Genomic DNA, 23,629 nt, shown 5'->3' on the forward strand with positions numbered 1-23,629 from the left:
AACTCTGATCCTCCTGTTGAGGCCCAATAACTGACTGATCTCCAGAAGAAAATCAGCTCTGATGTGTAAAGACTGAAAGATGAGGAAGGGCTACACACATGGGAAAGGAGTCATTCTAGGTATAATGTGAGGTCAACATAAAAATATATGATGATTCCGAAAGGCTAATTCTGAACTGTTTTCCAAATCTAGAAAGAGTCTGGTACACAACCTGTGGCTACATTCTATGTCAGAATGTGAACTTTTCCATGTTCAGAGTGTGATAATCTTCTTTGGCTACACCTGCATCAAAACATACCAGATGTGTCAGAAGAAATCCTTGCTCCCTGATGCCATGGCTCTGGTCCTTCTCAAAAGCCTCAGATCAGATGTGCTCCAAGGATTATATGCAAAAAATACACATGGAAATATGGGTGTGTGCAGGCACACCCACCTACACACAGACATAACATGCTCATAAAAATGTACTATCTGCTTATTTAAGAGTTTCAAATGTCCAAGTTTTGATGAAGAGCTGTATAATGACTCCAAATGGGAAACAAGAGTATCCTATGTAAACTAACCAACAAGCAGAAATTATCTTTGTAGCCTACTGAACAGCCTGGAAAAACAAACAAGCAAGCAAACACCGTTTCTGTGAATCTGAAAGAAATTTCTTGTTAATAGATTTGAAAGAGAAGCCCAGAAAGAGGAAGGAAGAGCTTTAAAAGTGAAATTACAAATAAACAAGGACAGAGAAAGAAAAGAAAAAAACCAACTTCCTGCAAATGGATGGGAAAGGCCACCTAGAAATGCACAGCACTGAAATTTCCAGCATTTGACCAGCCACCACCACAGCCCCAGCTTTTACCTGTCTGAGCCACGTGGCTGATTTCTTTTATCACTGTTAGAAAAATCAGGCCCTCACTGGGGAGGTCTGAATGGATCTGTCCCCATCCCTGCAGGTTCCAAGCCAGTTCCCACGGTGAGCTCCCCTGGCAGAGGCTCCTCCCCAGCGCTCCCCAGGGCTCAGGGAACGCGCGGCTCTCCAGAGGCTCCAGCTGCTGCAGCTCTGGGACTCTGCTGACCTGCCACTCTCAAAGAGTGGGAGTCACTTCCTCTGCTGCCCCAGCAGTGCTTTCAGGAGCCCAGAGCATGCCAAAACACTGCCTGCCCTTGCATATAACTGGAGTAACAAAAGTGCAGCTGTGCTCACTTTAAGGCAGGGCGATGCTTTCCCACCCTTATTTAACGCTGGCTCATTTCCATCAGCCCTAACAACCATGACTGGCAGGGAAGGGAGGTTTTATAGGCAGCCATAGGCTCATGGTCCTCTTTGATTTTGCTTCAAGTGAGTCAAATTGGCTTCACCCACAACTGAAGGCAGTAAATGTACTGACACAGAAGTCTGGCAACAGATCTCATCCCAGGTAAACTCCTGAGGCCAAAGGGAGCCATATCTATATATCTATAGATCTATATATCTATATATCTATATATCTATATATCTATATATCTATATATCTATATATCTATATATCTATATATCTGTATATCTGTATATCTGTATATCTATATATCTATATATCTGTATATCTATATATCTATATATCTATAACCATTTATGTATGGTCACAGATGATTTTATATAGGGAAAGCTCCACACAGTGCAGAATCAGGAGTGGAGTGGGCCAAGCCATCTGCAGTGCTGAATTACCTACAGTATCCTGGCTTTAAGCATGATGGGTTTTTAGCTTACATCTAAGACTAGGAAACCACTGAGCTCTACTTTCCAGCAAGCTACAGTCTTGGGCAAATTACTTCTTAAATTTTTTCTTTCCAAGCTTCACATCAGAAATAATGATCCTTCCAGGGTGACATTAAATCAACCATTTCTCCTAAACATTTAGAAATTTGCAGAAGGAAGGATGTGGAGGGGGGCAGTGCATTAGGGTTATTATGTTGGCTCTTCCCCAGGCTTTCTTTCGAGGAGAGTTTTAAAAGAAATGCTTGGATCAAATACCTGTTCAATAAAAACCTGGATATCCTCCAAGAGTCCACTTCTTTGGTGAGAGCAAATAAAGCAGGTCTCCCAGTGTTTGAGGTGTAAGTGAAACCTTGAGTGCACAGGGGGTTGATATTAGAAGGCACACTTGTCTGGTAAGAGCTGCAAGAGGATAAACTGAATACCACATGGATAACAAGATGAGACTGGGGGAAACCAGGATCTTGCATGTGTCCAAAAATTGACAGTTCAATGACTGGTGATTCCTTACATTCCTGATCCAGATTAGTTAGGGCACTGATGCTCCTGGGCTCACCAGGAAACAAGCCAGGGCCAGTGCAGGCAGGCAAAGTGCTACAGAGGAAATTGAGTTTACATGGAATGAACAAAACCATGTTTTCTCCAGACCAACAGAAGTAAACTTCTTTTGTTCATTCAGGACTCACAACAGTTTTCTTTAGAAAACAAACTTTTACTCTAAACTCTGTTCCACCCTTGGCATTTTTGGCAAAGTCCTCCCTATCATGTAGCCCAGGTGAAGCAACTTCCTTGAATTCCAGCATAAATGTTCCTAGCACTGCTAAACACCAGCAAAGCATTTAGTGATCACTGCCCCAGATATCTAAGATAGCTATCTATATGTCAGTCATGTATGACAAAACATAATTCCTAAAGCACTTCAGGGCTTTTCATATGCAAAGGTTTGTACCAGCTCCAGAGTTCACCCCACACACTCTGCTCCCAGCCAAGTAAGGAACCACCCAAAGGTCAGTGCACTGAGAGCTTGGCTTGGGCCACACACTCCCCTCAGGATGAAGAACAAAGCCATCAGGGTGTCAGGTCAAGGCTGCCATGGTCACACTTCAGGGATGTCCCTTCCTCCTCAGCCCTGCCACATGGAAGGAGGAGCACAGCTGGACCCAAGGTAAAGCAAGTTGGTGCTTAGGAGGTTGTGCTGCTGCTCAGTCTGGCTAAACTTGGTTTAACCACCAAATTGACTGTGTATTTTTGGACTGGTGAGGAAATGAGATGTTCATGACCTGATTCACAAACTAAAGCTTTGGAGAAAGTTTTAGATGAATCTGTTAATGAATTACCAGCAATAGCTGAGCTTATGTTTGACAGAATTTCTATGGTCAGCTTAATGAATACATGTACTTGGAAAAGACTTAGCTGAGATAAACATTGGGCCTCACTCTGCTTTGAAGTTATACATGAAATACAGAAATATGTTGCACCAGTTGCAGTTGCTTTACATGCAATTTCCCAACAATAAAAAGAGCAAGAAAATATTAAAGCTTATGCCAGAACATATAATAAAAGTTCCTTCCCAAAGCTATAAACTTGCTGTGAAGCCCAGCCAATGTGCCAGACCAAGAATTCCAGCTCCAGCCATCAGGGCAAGTCCTGTCCCTCCACTGGAGTCACAGAGCTTTCCTGTGACCACAGAGCAGCTCTGTAAGGTGACACAGCATCAGACTCACAGACAGCCAGGCTGAAAGGCCTGAGAAACAGAATATCCTAGAAAGGAAAATAGGAAGTTTTAAGGCCTATTTTTAATTAATTGCCAGATGGAAATAACCAGATGGAAATAAACCTTTCTTGGAACTTCTGGAAGCTTCTCAGAAAAGTCAACCTTTCCCTCAAACTGGCCTTGTGTACAAATTAGCACAGATCACAGATAAAAGAAGGGTTTTTTCCTATTAATGAAATCGTGATAAATTCTGAGATGATGCTTAGAAAAGAAAACAACATTAACTAAATCACCCTGATCATTCCAACAACAAAAACATCTAGGCAAATCTATGTACTGCACATAAAGCCCCCTCATATATTATGGAAACATGCATAAAACAGTTTGAATTTACAAATTCTCAGCCTGAGCACAAGGCATACTTTATTTAAATGGCTGTTATAAATCCATATAAAGTACAGGACTTAGCTTGATGACTGTCTCTTCATCTCATACAGTTACCAAGCCTCTATATAAACAAAATATGGTCTGTCAGATTTCTGTTTGGCCTTTTTGTATTTTGTCTCTACAATGGGGATGTGAAAGAGAAAGGCTGAATGTATTTATTCTGGTCTGGGCAACTGGCCAAAAGTAAAAGAGATATTTTAGGTTTCCTGGCTCACAGTGAGTGCAGCCTCTTACCTGCCTCCCCATTTGAGAGCACAGCCACAGAATTAAAGCTGGAACACAGTCAGAATAGCAGAGAGGATGCATCACAGCATTAGCCATAAATATTACCTCTGTACCCTGGTTTCACTCCCCCATCTCCATCACAGCTCTCTTCTAGCACACACTTTGCACAATCCTCTCACATGTGGTAACACTTGTGGTAAGCAGAGCTGTAAAATTTGTCTGCAAGGAGAGAAAGCTCTCAGCAGAACAACTAGAAGAAACCTGGTTGTTTGTCCAATGGAATTATTGCAAAATCAAACCTAAAGATACTGATATTTTGGTATCCATTCATGAGCTATTTCTGGTACACCATATTTTGCTCATTTATACTTTATACACTCACAAGCTTTAAGTGGTTCCTTCTCCCATCTCTCTAACTGCACAGAGCCATAATGAAATCCTAAACTTCCATCCCATGCAGAAAGATCTTCTCCAGTTCCAGCCCCAGTGTCCACAGCAGCTCCAGTGACAGGGAAAATTCTCCTGCTAAGGCAAAGTCACACCACAATGGCACTCAGCAGATCTAGTGGTGAGCACCTCAGAAAGCTGCTCAGAAATCTTCCTCCAGCAGAGGAAAATGCTCTGTGCTCTGCACTGAACAGGTTACCTAAGCCATATAAAATAATTTTTAAATCCCCTAAAATGCTAATGTGGGAATCCTCCATGAAATAGCAGGAACTTTGTGGCACAAATTAGCATTAAGTACCCCAGCAGTGAGCAAAGTCACCAAAATTCTGAAAAACAAGATATTCACCCCTAAAGCTTGCCCATGTATCAGGAATGTAAACAAATCTAAAAATCTTTTCCATAAAGACTCAATATGTAATTCTGTGAGCCTGATTTTTGTTCTTCATATTTTGTAGTAGGTTTTGGAAACTCTAGAGATAGCAGCTACTGCTTTTGGCTCAGGGGATAGAGCTCAGGGAATATTCACAGGTCAGGTTGGAAGGTACCACAGAGGGACATCTGGTCCAGCCCCCTGCTCAAGCAGGGTCATCCCAGAACAAATGGCACAGAATTATGCCCAGACCATTCTGGAATATCTCCAGCAAGGGAGACTCCACATCCTCTCTGGACAATCTGTCCCAATGTGTCATCACCTGCACAACAAAGTTTAAATAAACAATTATTACTTGTGTGGAGGCTGCAGTGGCTGCTGGAAATCACAGGATTACAAAAATAGGAACACATAATAAAGACAAATCTGAGTAAAAACCAGAAGATTGGGAAGAAGGTGGAGAAGCTGAGATTTTTTGGCAACCTGCTCAGAACCAGCCTTAGTCAGCAAAGATGTTCAGGAGATTACTGTGAAATGAAGTTCCCAGCCCCGTGCCAGGAAGTCAGATTTCCACACTGCAATGGTAAATATTTGCAATGGGAATTGCTGGGAGGCCAATCCTGCCTGTCAAAATAGAAGTGCCACAATGGACTGTTGTGATGAATGTCATGGAATGAACTCAGTTTTCACTCTGACCCATCATCAGTCTTTACAGCTGTCCTTGTGATAACTTTCACAGCACTGAGTTTATTTTTAACTAAAAAGGGATCAATCTAACTGCTTGGATAAAACCATGTTATCTTTCTGCTTTGTCACTTTTCTGCAATGCTATCAGCAATCATATTTCTACTGTTAAATAGTTTTCCATCTCCCTCTTTCCATTTAAAGCACACTTTGGCATAATCAGAGTGCTTTTCATTTAGTCCTGGTAAGAACAAATATCTGTCTTGAAAAAAAGCAATTGCATTGGCACGATCAAGTTACTAATGACAGATCCATTATGTAATCAACAAATTGGTGTTTTTGATGGCCATTCCCTTTCCTCTTGCCTCCATAATGGTTCTCAGCTCAGTCAGACATTTGCAATTCATTTAGGAAATGGACAAAGTAAGCATTTGGATTTTCCCCAGTTGTGTTGCATTGTGCTGCTTGCCAATTGCAGCTGTTGCATCTCACTGCAGAAATTTCTGCTTTCAGCACAGGTAGGATGGTGCTTCAGGCACAGGGGAACATGCAAGTGCCCTGAGCATCACTTGTGTTTTCTGCTTCCTTTCCATCTTGAGGGGAGGAGGAAGCCCAGCATGGGTTGGTGGTTTACCTGTGTACAAAAATTTCCACTCTGTAGTGAAACATAAATCTACTAATTTTACTTTATGAATCTCACCAAATTTCCTAACTTCATTTTGAGCTAATTCCATATAGCTCCCATTTTATAGGGTAAATATGCCATTTTCAGGCTCATCCTACCAAATGGTCATGCCTTCATCACTGTCTTTACCTGTTGTGTTTCTGAGTTTAAGAAAATTACATTACAGATATTTCTGCATGACAGTTCTCAAGAGGAAATTCTATTTTGCCATTATGGATAATGCTCCCCCACCCAAATCCAAATATGTCATTTTATTTTACTTATTTTATACATTTATACATCTGGAAATCACTCCACCCTGTATGTGGAGTACACAGTATGGAAGAGAGATACTTAGATATTTAACTCCACCAGGATATATTTTGAAACACCACTTCCATGTTACATTAATAATTAGGTAATTAAAGTTTTCCATTTCCAATATTTCGGCAATATCAAATAACCAGAAACAAAAAGTAACAGATAATTTAAAGCTATCTCAGCAGTAAAGTGAAATTACCTGTTACAATTTAAGGTTGCTGAAGTGCACAACCCCCAATAGCCAAAAAAGTCTCTAGAGGTACATAAATAAAAAAAGAAACCTTCTAAAATTATCTGGCAGGGGCAGACCAAAGCAGAAGATTCCTGTTGTGGGAGTTCTCCTGTGCTGCATTTACATTCCCAAAAAGCAAGTCCAGGCATATTTGTTTTTACACAGTTGTTTCCACACCAAGACACATTTCCATTCCCCCCTCCCTTCTTCTGCTTTGTGTTCCATCGTCCACATCAACAATTAGTGGAAATGCCTGGCTGTGCCTGCTCACATTGTTCCCAGACTTTTCTCTCCCCCAGTGAGCTCTGAAGACCATGCATTATTTGACATGACATGACTTGGAGGCCTCCTACAGCAAGGGCTGTATGCAGGGAAGCAGACAGAAGCAAGGGAGAAGTTAGTCCTGGTTACATCTGGCACAGTAGGATGCAAGTCACTATGTGTTAATCCCTTAGCACAACAGCCCAGGTGATTGAACTTTAAATTACTTAAGTCTTGTAAACCAAAAACCACCAGAAATCAAAATAGCCTAAAGGTCAGGCTCGTTGCTCTGTTTGTTTTGTGACATGAAAACACAGGATATTCATAACGTGGGGTTTTCCCCTGAAATAATTAAACATCTATTGTATTTTCCATCACAGCTCATTTCTCTGCAACATGAGCAATTTGCCAACTTGTCTATACACACTGAATGTATTCAGCTCAGAGCAAACAGCTGCACACAGGGCAGCTCCCCTCCACACACACAGGCTCTGCTCATCACACAATCACAAAATATGCTGAGTTGGAAGGGACCCACAAGGGTCAGCAAGCCCAACTCCTGGCCCTGTGCAGGACCAGCCCCAAGAGTCACATCATGTGCACATGAGTGTCCAAACACTTCTTGAATTCTGTTCAGTGCCCAACCACCCTGTGGGTGAAGAACCTTTTTCTAAATCCAACCTAAACCCCCCCTGACACAACTTGAGGCCATTCCCTCAGGTTCTGTCACTGTCACACAGAGCAGAGATCAGTGCCTGCCCCTCCTCTCCCACTCACAAGGAATTTGTAGCTGCAGTGAGGCCTCCCCTCAGTCTCCTCCAGGCCGAACAGACCAAGTGCCCTCAGCCACTCCTCACATGGCTTCTCCTGAAGGCCCCTTCATCATCTTCACTGCCTTCCTTTGGATGGTCTCTGATGGTTTAATGACTTCCTTTGGATGGTTTCTGATGGTTTAAAGTCTTTGTTGTCATGTGGCTCCCAAAAGTGCCCCCAGGACTGGAGGTGAGGCTGCCCCAGCCCAGAGCAGAGCAGGGCAATCCCTCCCTGTCCCTCCCTGCCCAGCTGGCAATGCTGGGCCTGATGCCCCCATGATCTGTTGCCCTCCTGGCTCCAGGCACTGCTGATCATACTCAGCTTGCCATTGAGCAGGAGCCCCTGGTCCCTTTCTGTGGCACTGCCTTCCATCCTCTCATCCTGTACATGCAGGGCTGCCCCGTCCAAGGGGCAGAATCCAGAACTTTCTCCTGTTGAACTCCACATGGTCAGTAAGGACTTGTGTCCTTAATCTGTTTTTTAAATTAACCTAGTCAGATACATAGAACATTCAAGACCATAAAACACAAATAAAGGAACCTATTGACCTCTGGAAATGAACTTTCAGAAATATATAGATTGCATGAGTTAATATCTTCTCTCACTTTGTTGCTCAAGTAGAGAACTTTGATTTTGCCATTCCTCCAAGAGAAGGTGATTGATCCCCAGACACGTCCCCAGATTTCAGCCTGTGTGTCCCAACTCTCATCCATTAAAGTGCATATAGTGATCAATGCTGTTGATCTTACATCCTTTGCTTTTCCATGTGTGCCTCTTCCTTGGTTACTTCAACCCAAATCTGCTTCATAAATGCGCTGACAAAAAGGTTGATGTGGATTATGGCAGTGAAATTTTTTTTTTTTTAATTTTTAAACATTTATATTTGAAAGCAAATTTGAAATAACTACCCACAGAGAGTCTGAACACATGTCTACAGTAGCTCACAAAACCCTTGAAGTTTACCCAGGTAAAAAATATATAAACAAAAAAATCCTCTGACAATTTTAAATTATCACAGCCTTTTCTCAAGTTACATTGAAAAGAAATTTCTTTCTGAAGACTTTATCACATGTAATACTTGGTCCCTCTCAATCAAACATAAGACAAACATACACTGACTTTATTATGTGCCACAACAGATTGCAATGCACCAAGCATCAGTATTAGTTTCAGTCTTTATCATCAGGAGAGCAGCTGCTATTTATCCCTTCCCAAATTACTTCCTAGAATTACTTTCAATCTCTGTTCCATTGAACTAAAAGCCAATTTCTGATTTGTCTGGGGTTTTTTGGTGTTTTGTTGTTGTTGTATTTTTTGTCTGTTTGTTTTTTTCCATTTTAGCTATCGGGCACAAGAGAGTGTTACTGGAAGTGGAAAAGTAGGAAAGTGGCTTGCAGGTATAAATAGCAAAGAGGGAAAAATGGCATCTTGAAAGTTTAGAAGATGTAAAGCTTAATTTTCCAATGTAATTAAAGATATCCTGATGCAAATGGACTGGCAGGATCTTCAAATACTGTAGTAGAACCTAAGATGCCTAAAATCCTTTGAAAATCGCATCTCTTTGAGCTACTAGCCTTCTTAGCACCTTTTTTCTTTTCTCAAGGCTTAATCCTGTAAGTGGCATTTTAAGTAAACTTGAGTCATCTGTTTGCAGATTTTTGGATCTGAGATTACAGACAGATGGGCATCAAAGTGAACGAGTTACCAAGGCTGACCAAGTTACCATTCATTTGATCTGACCATGAAAATAAAACAGGTTAAGTAGGAAGGCATTGTAAGGCAACAACTTTGTTCAGCATTGCAGGAGGATGCACAGAGTCTGTTGGGAAACCCAGCTGGGGAACAGCAGCTTCCCTTGCCTTGGTGAGTGCTTGAGTACAACTGAGCAATACTGGGTGAAGAACAGTTTTGTCTGACTAAGTAATGGGATGAGCCCAATCCTGTGCATGGTTAAATAAGACATTTCCTCTTTTACTGACTCTGGTGTTTTACAGCTGAAAATCAGAAGAGTTGCATTAACAGCAACTTTTACATGCCAGTTGATGACATGGCCACAGATCTGCAGCAGTGAAAAGAGCCAGAACTCTTAGCACAGCACAGAAAAAAAGGAATTCAAGTAATTGCACTTTTTGAATTACTGGATTTACTTTATAAAGAAAAATGCTGGCATGTACTTTCCTGCCTCTGCATAGCTTAAAGCATGTAGAGTCATTCTAAAGCACATACAAACATAAAGAAAATGTGTAATTAATCATTCCCCAACTAAAATAAGTCTCTTAAATTAGTATTTACCTTGAATATTGACTCACTAAATAAAGAGCAAAGAGAACAGCTGAATATCGTCTTCTACCTCCCATTCTTTTCAGGCTTCAAATTTTATGTTTACAAATAATGTTGGCTCAACTTTTCAAGTGACAGAATTTGCCCATTTTCCCATAAAAATGTAGAGTTGATCTAAGACTAGTGGAAGGAGTATCAAAGGATGGTGTTGAGACCATGCTGGTAATTCTCCTTCCTGCTCTAGCTGGCGGCAGCACTAGAGAATGCCCAGCTCCAGCAACTGGAAGGACAAGCCAGTGGAATTCAGGAAAGGAGACAGAATGCCTGCAAACTCTTTGGAGACTGCTGGAGATTGAACGTGGCTGGTAAAGAGCTGTTTTATAGGTACCCAAATTCCATTTTCTTGACAATGTAGATGACTACATGTGAAAATCCTGTAGATGCCTTGTTTCAAGAATTCTACAACTGATGTGCCACCAGCTATACAGAAAATAAAAGAGTAACATTGCACAGCTTTCATCAACCACATGAACCACATGGAGGATGTGATAATTAGGCACACTCATTGGGACCACTTTTGATGCTGGAAATTTAAAATAGTCTCCTCTAATTTATCTAATATCCTCAAATCCTTGGTCTTCCTGATCAGGCTGCCAAGAGTCCTAATAGTGTTATTTTAAGACCTGGCATGACTGTCTGTAGACATTAGACTGGAATCCTTTCACTTCACACATATTTTCAAAAAGCAAAAGGAAAAATACTTCCCATGACTGCTGCCTTAGGTTAATGTTATACATGGATATGATTTAGGCTGAGCCTGTACATGGATTCTTATGGAACAAATACCAGAGAAAGAAAGTTTGGCTTATGGTTAGGGTAAGGAAATTGGGTCTGAAAACTTCAGGAGTCCAACTGTCACATTCCTGCACAACATGGGAAAAGTTGCTTTAACTCCAGCCATCTCCTTGAATATCAGCACTGCAGGGATGAAGTTGTCTCTTCACACCTCCTCCAGCCAATCCAGTCTGTCAAGGCTTTAAATTCTTCAGAGAGTTTTGTCTTTGCTAACACATGTACAGACATCTAAGAGCATTCAGTCATGGACGGAAAGGAGATCCCACGAGCTGTTTTGGTGTTTCAGTGTGGCACACTGACGCTTTAAAAGTTCATTTTTTGTGGATCTTGAGCCTCAGCCATTCATCAATGCACAGCTTGCACCTCTTCTGCCCTCAGGCCATACAGCAGATAGACTCAGATTGCTGAGGATTTATCCTTGAACTGTCTTTCCTCATGCTTCTTGGTTTAGATCACCCTTCCAACACATGATTAATACTCAGCAACAGCAAATCCCCCTCTAATGAATGTATGCAAAAGGAATGACAACACATGATGAAAACCACATTCCAGAAGATGCAATGATCTACTGAGAAGCTGGCAAACACACCCACAGCATGGTAGCACTGACTAAGCACCTTTTTTGCCTCTTCCTTACTCTTCCTTCCTCTGTCAAGTCTTGTTGAGACTATTGTGCCTCCAGTTTTGATATCATCTCAGAGAATCCTTTTCCCAGAAGTCTCTGCACTCCTTCTAGCCAAATTCAATTTCACTCCTCAGACTGGCTCTATGCTTTTGGAACAAGATCCTACCAACTGTGGAGTTCAATTCCATGTGCCTGTGGAGTGGCTGAACCATAGACTATTTCCAGGAACTTTCACTTGTTCTCTCAGAGCAGTGAAACTGGGGAGTTTTCATCCCTGAGGAAATTCAAAATCTGATGGGGCAGAGTCCTGAGCAAACTGCTCTAGTTGACCACAGGGCCAGAAATAACACCTGAACTAGACAACTTCCAGATGTCTCTCTCCCAACCTTAACAGTTCTGTGATTCTTTAAAACACTTGTTTGCACTTACACCTTTTAAAGGCTGCATGGCCAAAAGCAAAGCAGCACAGGCCTAGCAAACACATTAAATGCAGACCTATTTAAAGGCATAGAACAGCCCTGTATCAGAGGAAATTTGTCAAGGATTAGGGCTAGGTACCCTTAATAGAGTCACTGTGACACACTTGAGCAATCTCTACACAATTCATATTTTCAGATTTCATTGTAGAGTCCATTCAAAATAAATGGCAAGCAGATAACAATCCATTTCTTCCACTGGACAGGCAACAGGCAATGCTTATGGCACCTGTTCAGTCCACTGCATTCCTAAAACCATCCCATTTCTATGGAGAGCTTGTCTTCACCAAAAAGTGTCTTCATGCTTGGACTCAGATTTTACCCCTAATCTAGCTCACCAAGTACTGATTTCTCCAATTCCATGGAAAACACTTTTCCAACCTCTTCTCAAGGAATCAACATGCATGTACCTTCCACAAACCAGACCCAAACTTCAGTCATTCATAAAAAACTCGTGGTAAGTCCACAACTGAGCAGGAAAGTCCTGTGTTTTGTCATGTTGTCAAGAATCACTCTGACCACTCAGAGGTTTGCTCTCTTCAGCTTGCAGAAGCAGAGTATTTTCTTATTTTCATTGTTCCAGCAGCATTCCTGACATGGAAAGTTGACTGAAAATTGCAGAGTGGCTGTTGTACATAAATGATGATAAAGGCTTCATAACATGGCAGACAATGCTTATAATGCACACAATTCCTCCTGATGAATTCCCAGATGTGAGCATGTTCTCCAGCAGCTTAAAAAAGGCATCTAGCTCTCTCACCCTGGTCACAAAAATAGATTAAGTCTTCAGCTTATGACATGAGTTCTGTTTTTGGAGCAGAAGGTCACAGGCACCCTTTGCAATAATGACCATAAGGTCTGAGGAGTCACGGTGTGGGAAATAAATGACAGCCATGAAACTCACACTGCAATGCATTTGCTCTGCATCCCACTGGGTCACGCCTCCATAATGTAATTTACTGTCAAGCCGAATCTTATGAAAATTTGAAGGATGTTATAAACCATTCTATGAATCCTCAATGTCAAAAGCTGGAGCATGGTGTTATATTTCAGTTCTCAACTGTGTAAATAATGCCTTCATGCTTTAAAGGTTTCACATGCAAGGAACTTAAGAGAGACAGTATTACAGAAGCGAACACTACACTGAAGCATTATACTGCAGTTTCTACAACTACATAAACACAAAAATCATTCTGCATATCTAACACACATTGGTGTTTTAGCTCACTGCTGGTATGAGAAATAGTTCAGCAGCAGTACAGCACTGAACCACCACATCAACAATAATATTTTATATTTATTGATGGTATCGTGTATTCATGTGCGTACATGAGTTTTCCTCCTCAGGAGAAAAGCCACACTCCATTCAAGATTGAAATCTTTTCTTTTTAGCCTTTCAGACATACAAAGTTCTCCCTGTTTGTGAGACTGTAACACTTTCTCCAGTGTATCTACAGTGCAAACAGTACAAAATTGACACAGCAGCCCCCTGCAAGCAGATCAGCCCCTGGAGCCAATTCCCAGAGCCTGGTGATCAGTCTGGGGCAAACAGCCCACACTGGGACATTCCTTGGGTGCTGGTGATGTCTTCCTTGACGCTTCATTTCTCCTGTAACCAGCTCTGCTCTTGCATTATTCCCTGTGCATGGGATGCATTTTGGCAGAAATTCAGCTTCTCTTCAAAGGGATGAGAATTGCATGTGTTACTTCACTCAACATAAATGTCCACAATTTGGGCAACCAATCCTGACTCAGTTTTGCCTCCTTTCTCCTCCCATTAGCTCTGCCAAGGCAGCACCTGGGCACACCAGCCTACTTCCATGCCTGTCCATACATCATCAGCAAAATGAGGGGTAAATTCTGGTTTCAGTCACATCTGAGTAGCTCCCTTGAATTTAACGTGGTAAAGTTGAGATTAAGCTGAACTTTGTGGGTTGTGAACAGGAGCTGGACCCTCCTAGGTGGAGATCACTGCCCCCCATTTCACTCCTGATCCCTCTGGAGCATGACTTTTCTTCTGTTCCACTAATTCCCAATACAAGCACAGTGTAAACTTTCCTGAGCCCAAAAGTCTCACCATCCACATTTCTGTGGGATCCTTCTACATTTATTACTTATTTCTCCAAGGAAATTCACATTCCTCTGAGCCCACAGTCCTCACAGGCTGAGGTATAAATAAAAGAGGTTGGGTGAGACCCTTTAGGAGCAGAATCTCAAACCAGGAAAAGTAATATTTTGTAAGACACAGCACATTTCTATATACTGATGGTCTGTTTCTGTTATGCTTTAGAACCAAAAAGACTAATGCTTCCTTAATTGCAGTGGCAGCTATTATTATTGTAAACATGAATCCTTTCTTTTATCCTTCAGATAATTTAAAGTACCATCTCAACACTCCTGAGCAAATACCCCTTGCCCTTTCCTGTATTAATATATCAGCTCTTGAGGGAGGAATCCAAATTTAAACTTCAAGGCCACAGAGGCTCAGGACAACTCCAAGCCTGCCCTGGGAGAGCAAGAGGGAGAACAGTTGTGATTTAATTTTAGGCAAACATTTGTCTCTCCTCTGTTTCTCTCTCCCTTCACCTCCTCTCCCCAAGAAAACAAACATTTCTTTCATTCCTAGATCACACTGGAAGCTGATTTCTTTTCACCTTTGAAAGAACTCACTAGATTATTCCCCATCTGCAGCTTCCTAAAGCGACTCCTAGACTGAAGTGCTGTTCTTATCAGCCCACCCTGCAATTACCGGGAGACAAGAAGCATCCTGCAAAAACTATGACAGAACAAAATCATTTCACAGAGATTTATTAGGCATGCAGCCACTAATGACTTTGCAAGTGTGGAAAGAGAGATGGAGGGGCAGAGCCTGAGCCAAGAGCAGCTGTCAGAACATCACTGTCATCTATCAGGTTAGAAATATTTAACCCATCTGATGCTCAGCCTGGCATCCCCCATAACACCAAGCCTGGAAACAGCAACAAATTTTGACATTGAGGAGTCTCTTCAAAAATCACAGAGGCTGACAAAGAAAAGGGGGAAACTGTGCAGAGATGTTTCTTTGTGAGGCACAGAAAATAAAGAACCCTGCTCTCCAAGCACATCCTTCTAGTGCCCAACTCTGCTGTCAGGGCTGAAGTACCAGAGGCAAGAGGCACCTCACTGAACTGACAGCTGTTCAGCTATTCATTCACAGATGTTATATTTGTGCTTATTGTGAAAAAAACTTCTTTGTTCTTTTGAATAAAAAGTCACCTTGCGATGTATTTGGGAAAAATCCAAGGAAGTGCCAAGCTGCTGCAATTCCCACCTGCTGGGAGCAGCAGGGGCCTGGCACCTGGCATCGTGAAGCTCTTGAGAGAGGTCCTGCCCTCAGCTGTGCTCATGGAAATACAACACAACTTTGCTAGCACTGACTGAACCAGCCCAGATGAAATCAAAAGTAAACAAGAGCAGAATAATTTTTTGTCAGCACCAGGGGCCTACAATGGTAATGTTAACATTAGAACAGATCGATTTTGCAAGATGACAAAAGAACATTCTGATCTCACTGCTGGGAGCTCCTACTCAGCAGACAATTGCATCCCATCTCAGAATAGAGTTTTTAAAATGTTCAAAGCAATGTGCAAGCATTAACTTCTAATGGCTTAAAAAGGAATTTTATAATGCTAATGTCTTCATATTACAGCTATGATGCATCTAGAGAGCAAAGGTTTCTATTTAAATCTGTAGCAGCTTTCAGAGATATTTGGACCAGAAATTTCCATTTAGGCATCTCTAATTTCAAGACTTCTGAGTGTGCTGCTGGGACAGACAGAGGTTGATATGACCTTTACAAAGGCTCCTGCAATTATATTCTGGTCCATCTAAATTACTAGTTTAAGTCAGTTGTGTATCTACAAAGAAAACAACAACCAAACAAGAAGATGTTCCGTCATCCCAGCCATCCAGCAAACACTCCCCTGCCATGCTACAGAATTCAGTGGCCCCTGCTTTGCTCTTGGCTACTGAACACAAGCTGAGAGCAGTGGGGAAAGCCAGCCTGCAGAATTTAGTGATGCACCATCACCCCCAGAAGTACAGGCAGGGCACCATTTACCTGTGCTGAGGGAGGCTGAGCACAGACAGAAGGTGAAAATAGAGTGTTTCCAGATTTTTTTTTATCATGTCTTGTCCTTCCTTGAGAAAGGTGTACCTGAGAAATGCCCTGGAGTGTTGCAAGCCACAAACCTGCTTTATTCAATTCATCTGGTTTTTCACCACTGTCACAGACAAACCCAAAGCAATAAAATTATGTGGGGGAGGGAAGAAATGCATACAACTTTCTTTTCAGAAATCCCCATTATCCAGAGTCCTCTAAGCTAATTATAGTGTATTTTGCATCCTTCCTTTTTTATTTTCCCACAATATATATTATTTTTTCAATCAGCATTTCTGCATGACCATTAAATATGTTTTAGGTCAGGCTGCATCACAGCAGTACCTCTGTGCCCCACTGCTTTCTCTTTCAGAATGGACTCCTCTCTCCCCTCCTACTCAGACCTTGTTAGCTCTTCTCTTGTTCCTAATTTGAAGATCCAAATGAGCATGAATTACGTGTCTCAGCAATAAACATGATCTCACAGAAACACAAAGAAGAGGATGAACAAAATAAAAATTACAGTCTGCTGAAAGCTCCCTTGACAACTACAGCTACACTGACAGGCGCCACTGAAATAATAGGAATGATGCTTCAAAACAACAGCCAAGACAACGTTATGAAAGAGGAAAAAAAACAGTCTAAACAGAACTTTTCAAATGCAGATTCCTCTGTCAAGTAAGGAAAATGTGAAAAAATGTTCTGTTTTATAGCACAGCCATGTTCAAACTCTGCCAGATTACAGAAAACCACTAAAAATCTGAGTACAACCATGGGCTCCATAGTCCATTTGAGGAATGTTAGAGTGATGCAGAATGAAAGAGAAGGGTCATATTTTGGGGATGGAGAGGAAGGATGGAAGGTGTTATCTCATTACAACTGGGTAAACAACACAACTTCTGTTGACTTCAGTGCAACATCAGGCATTTGCAAGCTTGTGTATCTGAGTCCCTACCATGACCCAGGTGAAATCTGCATACCAAAAAGCCAAGAGATGATGAACATGAAAAATTATGACCCACTACTAAAAATGTTCCATCCAAGACAGAATTAAGGCAAAACTCATGAAGAAAGGTTGTCTATGGATTAGGGAGGAAATTAGGAAAAAAGCATTAGCATTCCTCTGTCAATAATGATTTAGTGCTAATGAGGTCCTCAAGTACTTTTTTTCATGTTAGCTTCACAGAGGAAATTTGTTCTAAGTTCTGGTGTGGTCAGAGATATCTCTGATCAGCAGGTATTTCAAAAATACCAGATGGATGCTGTAAAATCCTGCAACAATCACAGGAAAATCCAAAACTACCTATGGCTCCTCAGCAGGCAGAAAATCAGCTCTGAGAGCAGCAGTGGGGATCCAACTGCACAAGAGTTTCTGGCCAGACTGAGTCAGAGGTGGGGGGGCAGTGGAAAGAGATGGCACAGAAAATACTGCACACAGGGTGGGAAGGAATAATGAGCACAGGGGGAGTGGTGCTTTGGTGTGGTACATTTTATTTGCTGGTATTTTACATCCCTATTGTGAAGTACTACTGGCAACATGGTAAAGTTTATTGCCCAAAATCTTCTGTCACAAATACATAGGCAACACCCATTTCTGTTAGCAGAAACAGACCCTTTTCTTCTAGCACTGAATGCACTCTGAGCTCCAGAAGTTTGGCTTGGGCTCTTGGGCTTGCATTCCTCCCCAGAGAAAAATAAAATCTGCAGAAGAGTCATGTACTTTTCCTCCATTTTATTCCACACACTCGAGACACCTAATAAATTTGCTTTGACTTCTTATTCTTTCCTAAAACAAAGGAAAATCTTAGAACCACAAATATCCTTTTGCTCCTTGGTGGCCTGGCAGAGATACGGGCAGAACTGTTTCCCACTTTTATATAATGAGATTTAAAACAAACTAATAAACAAAACAAAACAACAAAAAAAGAAACCAAACACCAATAAGCAATAAAACAACAGAGGGCACAGAGAAGATACAAGGACTTTGCTATTTCTTGCCAGAAGCACTGAAACCAAAAGTACATCAGGACTGAGAATAGAAAACGAATAGCTACATGGATCACAAGAACATCCTAATAGTAAAAAAATCTAGTAATTTAAGTTTTGAAAGGCATGTAGTTCTGAAGATGGAGCCAGTTAGCCTTTCAGTACTCACTGGAAATAGAAACTTTTGATCTGTGGTTATTCTGTATCTGTATCTAGAATTTCTTACATGTTACTTTATAGTGGAATATACAGAACAGAGCTGGTGAACAGGCTGCACAGCTCACTAGTTTTCTCCACTGTGAATCCAGCTGCCCTGCTCTTTCAGCAGTGACCAGATTGCTCGGATCCAAATCTGAGCCAGCTCTGGGTTCCCCAGCCCTGGGAAATTCAGAAGTGGATTAGTCTCCAGAGAGAAGAACCAGATTAAACGCTGGTTCAGCCACAGGCAGGGACAGTTCCCGGAGCCAAAGCTGGGAAAGCTGAGACCAGCGTTCGGGGGTGAGCAGACCTTCAGCCACACCGCGCTGCGAGTCTGACACGGAACTGGGTGAGACAAACCGAGCCAAACCCACAGCCCAGGGCACTCGTACAGCAGGGAGTAAGAGTCACTCCTGATTCCGGGATAGGGGAATACACCGTGCCACGGATACCACATCCTGCACGGGGCCAAGACCCCGCTGTTCTGCCCACCCCAGGTGTGCAGGACCCGCCTGTTGCAGGGCGCACCCCCAGCCCAGCACGCCCCAAAGTGCAGAGCTGGGCAGGAAACACAACAAACACGGCACCTCTCCCTGCCTTTCGCTGCGCTCCATGGCAGAGAAAAACATGCCTAAGCCACGCCAGCTGCCGAACGGGAGGGAGAGCGAGGAGCACTTACGGGGATGTGCACTCGCAACATGAGTTTCTTGTGGCCGGAGCTTTTCCTGCTGCTGCTGCTGCTGCTGCTGGAGGCATCTTTCTTCTTGTCCATGGCAGTGCTTCCCATGCCTTCACCCAAGCGTGGTGCTGAGCGATGGATCTGGAGAGGGAGCCTCCTCCTCCACCTCTCCCCACCGTCCCACGGGCCGCAGTTACTCCAGGCTCCTTATTTTCTTTTTTCTTTTCTCTCTATTTTTTTCCCCCCTTCCTAATGGCCTTAGGATATTTGGGGGGGTGGGGGTGGGGGGAAGCAAGAGGAGGGGGGAGAAAGAGAAGCCGAGGGAAGGGGAGGAGTTTCTCCAGCTCCGCTCTTTAATCCCAGCAGCGAGGTGTCAGGGGGGACCTTCGCAAGAGCATGAGATGCCCTCACAGACGCTGCTCCCTTTCTCACTCTTCCGCCCTTTCAAAAATATCCGGAGCATCCTGGGGGAGGGGGGGAGAAAGTTTCCTTCCCCTCGCCCAGCTCGGCCGCACTCTCACCGAAAGAGAGAGAGAGAAAAAAAATAATAATAAAAAACAACCCCCCAAACACTCACAGGCCAGAAAACTCGAAAAGGGGAAGCGCTCGGGCGACGCTTCTGGCAGACTGGGGAGTCCCGCGGGAAGGGAAGGAGGGAGGGAAGGGGGGCAGGAGGATGGGAGGAGGTGCCCGGGCGCTCCCAGAGCCCCGGCGGGTCCCCAGGAGCTGCCAAACGGGCACCACGCAACTTTCCCGCAGTCCGGCCGCTCCCCCCGCCTGCCGCTCGTCCGGGCCGCCCCGCCGGCCCCTCAGCGCGGGGAGAGCGGCTGGAGCCGTGCCTGCATTCCCGGAGCACGGAGGTGGGCGAAAAGGCTGCGTTTCACCTTGCCAAAAACGCCCCAAGGCGGAGCGGCTCATCTCCCTCCCGACCTCCCAGGCTGTTTCCTCGCCTCCCTCCCCTCAGGGTTTCTCCCGGCCGTGCCCTAAGCCGGGGGTGTTTCTGTCCCCTCAGGCACGGCTTCCCAGCCGCGCTCCCCTCAGGGTTTCTCCTGGCCGTGCCCTAAGCCTGGGGGATTCCTTTCCCCTCAGGCACGGCTTCCAGCCGCGCGCCCCTCAGAGTTTCTCCCGGCCGTGCCCTAAGCCGGGGGTGTTTCTGTCCCCTCAGGCACGGCTTCCCAGCCGCGCTCCCCTCAGGGTTTCTCCTGGCCGTGCCCTAAGCCTGGGGGATTCCTTTCCCCTCAGGCACCGCTTCCAGCCGCGCGCCCCTCAGGGTTCCTCCCGGCCTTGCCCTAAGCCTGGGGGATTCCTTTCCTCTCAGGCACCGCTTCCAGCCGCGCTCCCCGTAGCCCAGCAAGGAGCGGACCCCGGCAGGCTCCATTCCCTCTGGGCAAAACCCCAGGCTGCCCTGCCTCTGCCGGGCTGACAGGGAACGTGTGCCAAGCCCAGGAGGGCCGCAGTCCACTCCTGAACGGAGATTTTTCCGCTCCCTCTCACTCCAAAAAGCCTTCATCGCTCTTGCAGATTCAGCCGAGCGAAAGAAGCGGCTCAGCCCCCGCGGGCGAATGGATTTGGCGTCACCGGGTCCCAGGGAAGGAAAAGCTTCCAACATCCCTTCACCTGTGGCTGTGCTGCTGCCCAGAGCCTGCCCACGGCAGTGCCACCCTGCTGCCAGGCTGCCACCAGGGCTGAGAGACTGAGACAGCAAGGACAGAGAGGCGTCTTTTCTTTAGGACAGCAGGTGGTTTAAACAAGCATACATGCTGCATCAAAATATGAGAGGTTGTTTCAGAAATGCCTCTGCTTCCCTTGACAATCCCTTGCTGAGAGCCTGGGACAGCAAGGACAGAGAGGTGTCTTTTCTTTAGGACGGCAGGTGGTTTAAGCAAGCATACATGCTGCATCAAAATATGGGGGTTTGTTTCTTCTTCCCTTGACAATCTCTGCATCTTTTTACAGTGCCTGAATTTGAGGATAAGGCCAAGCACGTTATAGGCACAGACCTTTTATCACAGCACTTAAACTCAGATTTTCCCTGGTTCAAAGATGTGTGGGTATGCATTCACAAAGCCAACACTGTAATCACTCCCAACAAATCTTAGGGGATTCTATTAAACAATTATTGAGGAGAGAGGGGAGAAGAGTTTTCCTCAAAAATCTTATCTTCTGAAAAAATACAGGGTTATGTGGTTATTACCAAAATTACAAGAATTCAGATTTATTTCACTCCTTGTGAAAGTCTCAGTATTAAACAGGTGCAAAGCTTGGTTGGGTGTAAATCCTGTAGCCACGTCTCTAAAACCATACAGAATTAAATAAAAGTATCACCCCTTTAATGAAATAGACAACTGTTCTATAGGCTCCTACAGAATGTCAGGGAAGGAAACAGACCTGGAAATGAAACCGGGGTTGAGATCACTGACACCAGCTCAGGAAGGGATATGGACGGGTCTGTAACATCTGCTTTTCTCCCAATATTTATATAAACTCTGCCAACAAAGTGCTGTTGCCAAGGGATATGGGAATGACTGGAATAAAGAAATGAAAAAATTACTAAGAAGCATGCCTATGAAAAAACTCACAAGGTTTTTCTAGCTACTGTGGTCTTGAAAGTTAAAAAATCAGGGAAGAAAAGGTAGAATTTCCTTAGAAGTATTTTAGCAATTGGTACTGCAAGCACACAGATCTCCTGGCCATTCTTCATTAAATTAACTAAATTAACTAAATTAAATTAATTAATTAATTCAAGGTGAAATAAAATCTACCATATAAATACTCCTTTCCCTTGATTATGCAAAATTGTTTCCCACAATATTATAATTTATTTTCTACATTTAGTATTTTAAATCTAAATTATTCTTCTTCTTTTAGATTATTTGTATGAATAATTGTGGTTATTGTAAAAGAAGTTTCAGAAAGTGACATAAAGGCAGCATAACCAAACTCCCAAACCTAAAAAAAATCCACAAATCAACTTCCCCCCATCATGATTGCCTTAAGCATGTTTATCACTTTCAGAATACCACAATAAGGAGTTATCCTTATTTTTTTTCCTTTGACCCTCTAAGGTCTCAAATATGACCTTTGATTCTCCAGTCATATTTTTAAACTTTTCATTGCAGCTCTGAGGATTAGAAACATGTTAAAACAAACAAACAAACAAACAAAAAAGAAAACTAACTTCAAAAAATACAACAAACAGCAAAACAAAGCCTAAATCCTTCCACAGCTGCTAGACTTCAGGAGCTTGAGTCCTTGTAAAATCAAGTGTTAATAAGACCCTGCTAAAAATCACCAATTATTTCAGACATTAGGGCACCATGTTTTTATCCCTCTTTGCTTCTTATCTTTCATGCATAAAGTTAGCCAGCATATGAACAAACAACACTGTAAATATTTCTAATGAGATCTGAAGTTATTTTGATTATTTGACTATTTGATTATTTGATTATTAGTTATTTGACTACCAGCAACCAGGTTTTCAGATGTATGTAAGCATCTAAATTACTAATTTCACAGACAAATGGGTAATAAAACACTTTGGAGAATACCATAGAATCACAGAATGGTTTGGGTAGGAAGAGACCTTAAAGATTATCCAGTTCCAACCCTGTTCCCATGGACAAAGACACCTTCCCACTAGACCAGAATGCTCAGAGCTCCATCCAACCTGGCTGTGAACATTTCCAGGGATGGGGTATCACATTTATCACCCAAATACTTCCAGGTTTCATGATCCTTCAGGGGTGCAAAGCAGAACAGCATTTCAAACACACCAGCCACAATTTGCCTCTCCCCAGCACCACCTGATGCTCCCCATTTTAACTCAGCCCTACCTCAGCAGAAGCAGCACATTTTGGGCTACACCCTGGCACAGGATAAACCCTATTTAATCCTTAAATATAGGTTGAGTCAATTTTTCCATAATAAATTTCCCTGAGTACATTGCTACATTTCTAAAACAGCCATAAAACTTTGCTTTGAGCCTTGGTTGTACCAATTATAGTTGCTGTAAGGAAAATAATAATGGCACCAGCAAACTTTTGTGCTGAGGTTTCAAATGCAATATGTAGAGATTTTCTAAAAACTTTAATTTTCACTGAGAAAGCATATTTTTTAAAAAGTGATGCATGAGGAAACCTATGTGAGTTGGTTTTGGGTTTTAAATCTTTATTAAAACCAGCATTATTTTGGTAATGCTTTATAGTTTGTTGTTGGTAATACCATATATATTGCATTAGAGAAAAAAGTATATGTGAAGAAAACCCCTATTATTCTTTCTCTGCAGAAGATATATTAATTAGACTGTGAAGATTCAATATAGATTTTTCACACATGCAATCTGTAGGTATATTTTAGGCACAAACTCCTGCAGAAGTCTCATTTTGGGTGACTCCATTTCCTACCATAAATAATGTGTGTATTCCATACCAGGGTTAATATTGTAATTTCTCAGGTCAACCACATTATTTC

The 23,629-nt window shown here is 42.9% G+C and overlaps 1 protein-coding gene across 1 annotated transcript in view; it reads right to left on the bottom strand.

Moving 5' to 3' along the window:
* Positions 1-19,991, bottom strand: part of PRKAG2 (protein kinase AMP-activated non-catalytic subunit gamma 2) — a 223,118-nt gene extending 203,127 nt beyond the window's left edge. The window contains exon 1 of the mRNA XM_005480431.4: positions 19,160-19,991. Coding sequence (XP_005480488.1) covers positions 19,160-19,267 — 108 coding nt within the window. The 5' untranslated portion in view covers positions 19,268-19,991. The remainder of the gene's footprint in view (positions 1-19,159) is intronic.
* Between the last annotated feature and the right edge of the window lie 3,638 nt (positions 19,992-23,629).

The sequence above is a fragment of the Zonotrichia albicollis genome, chromosome 1 (assembly GCF_047830755.1).
Source record: "Zonotrichia albicollis isolate bZonAlb1 chromosome 1, bZonAlb1.hap1, whole genome shotgun sequence".
Classification (NCBI taxonomy): Eukaryota; Metazoa; Chordata; class Aves; order Passeriformes; family Passerellidae; genus Zonotrichia; species Zonotrichia albicollis.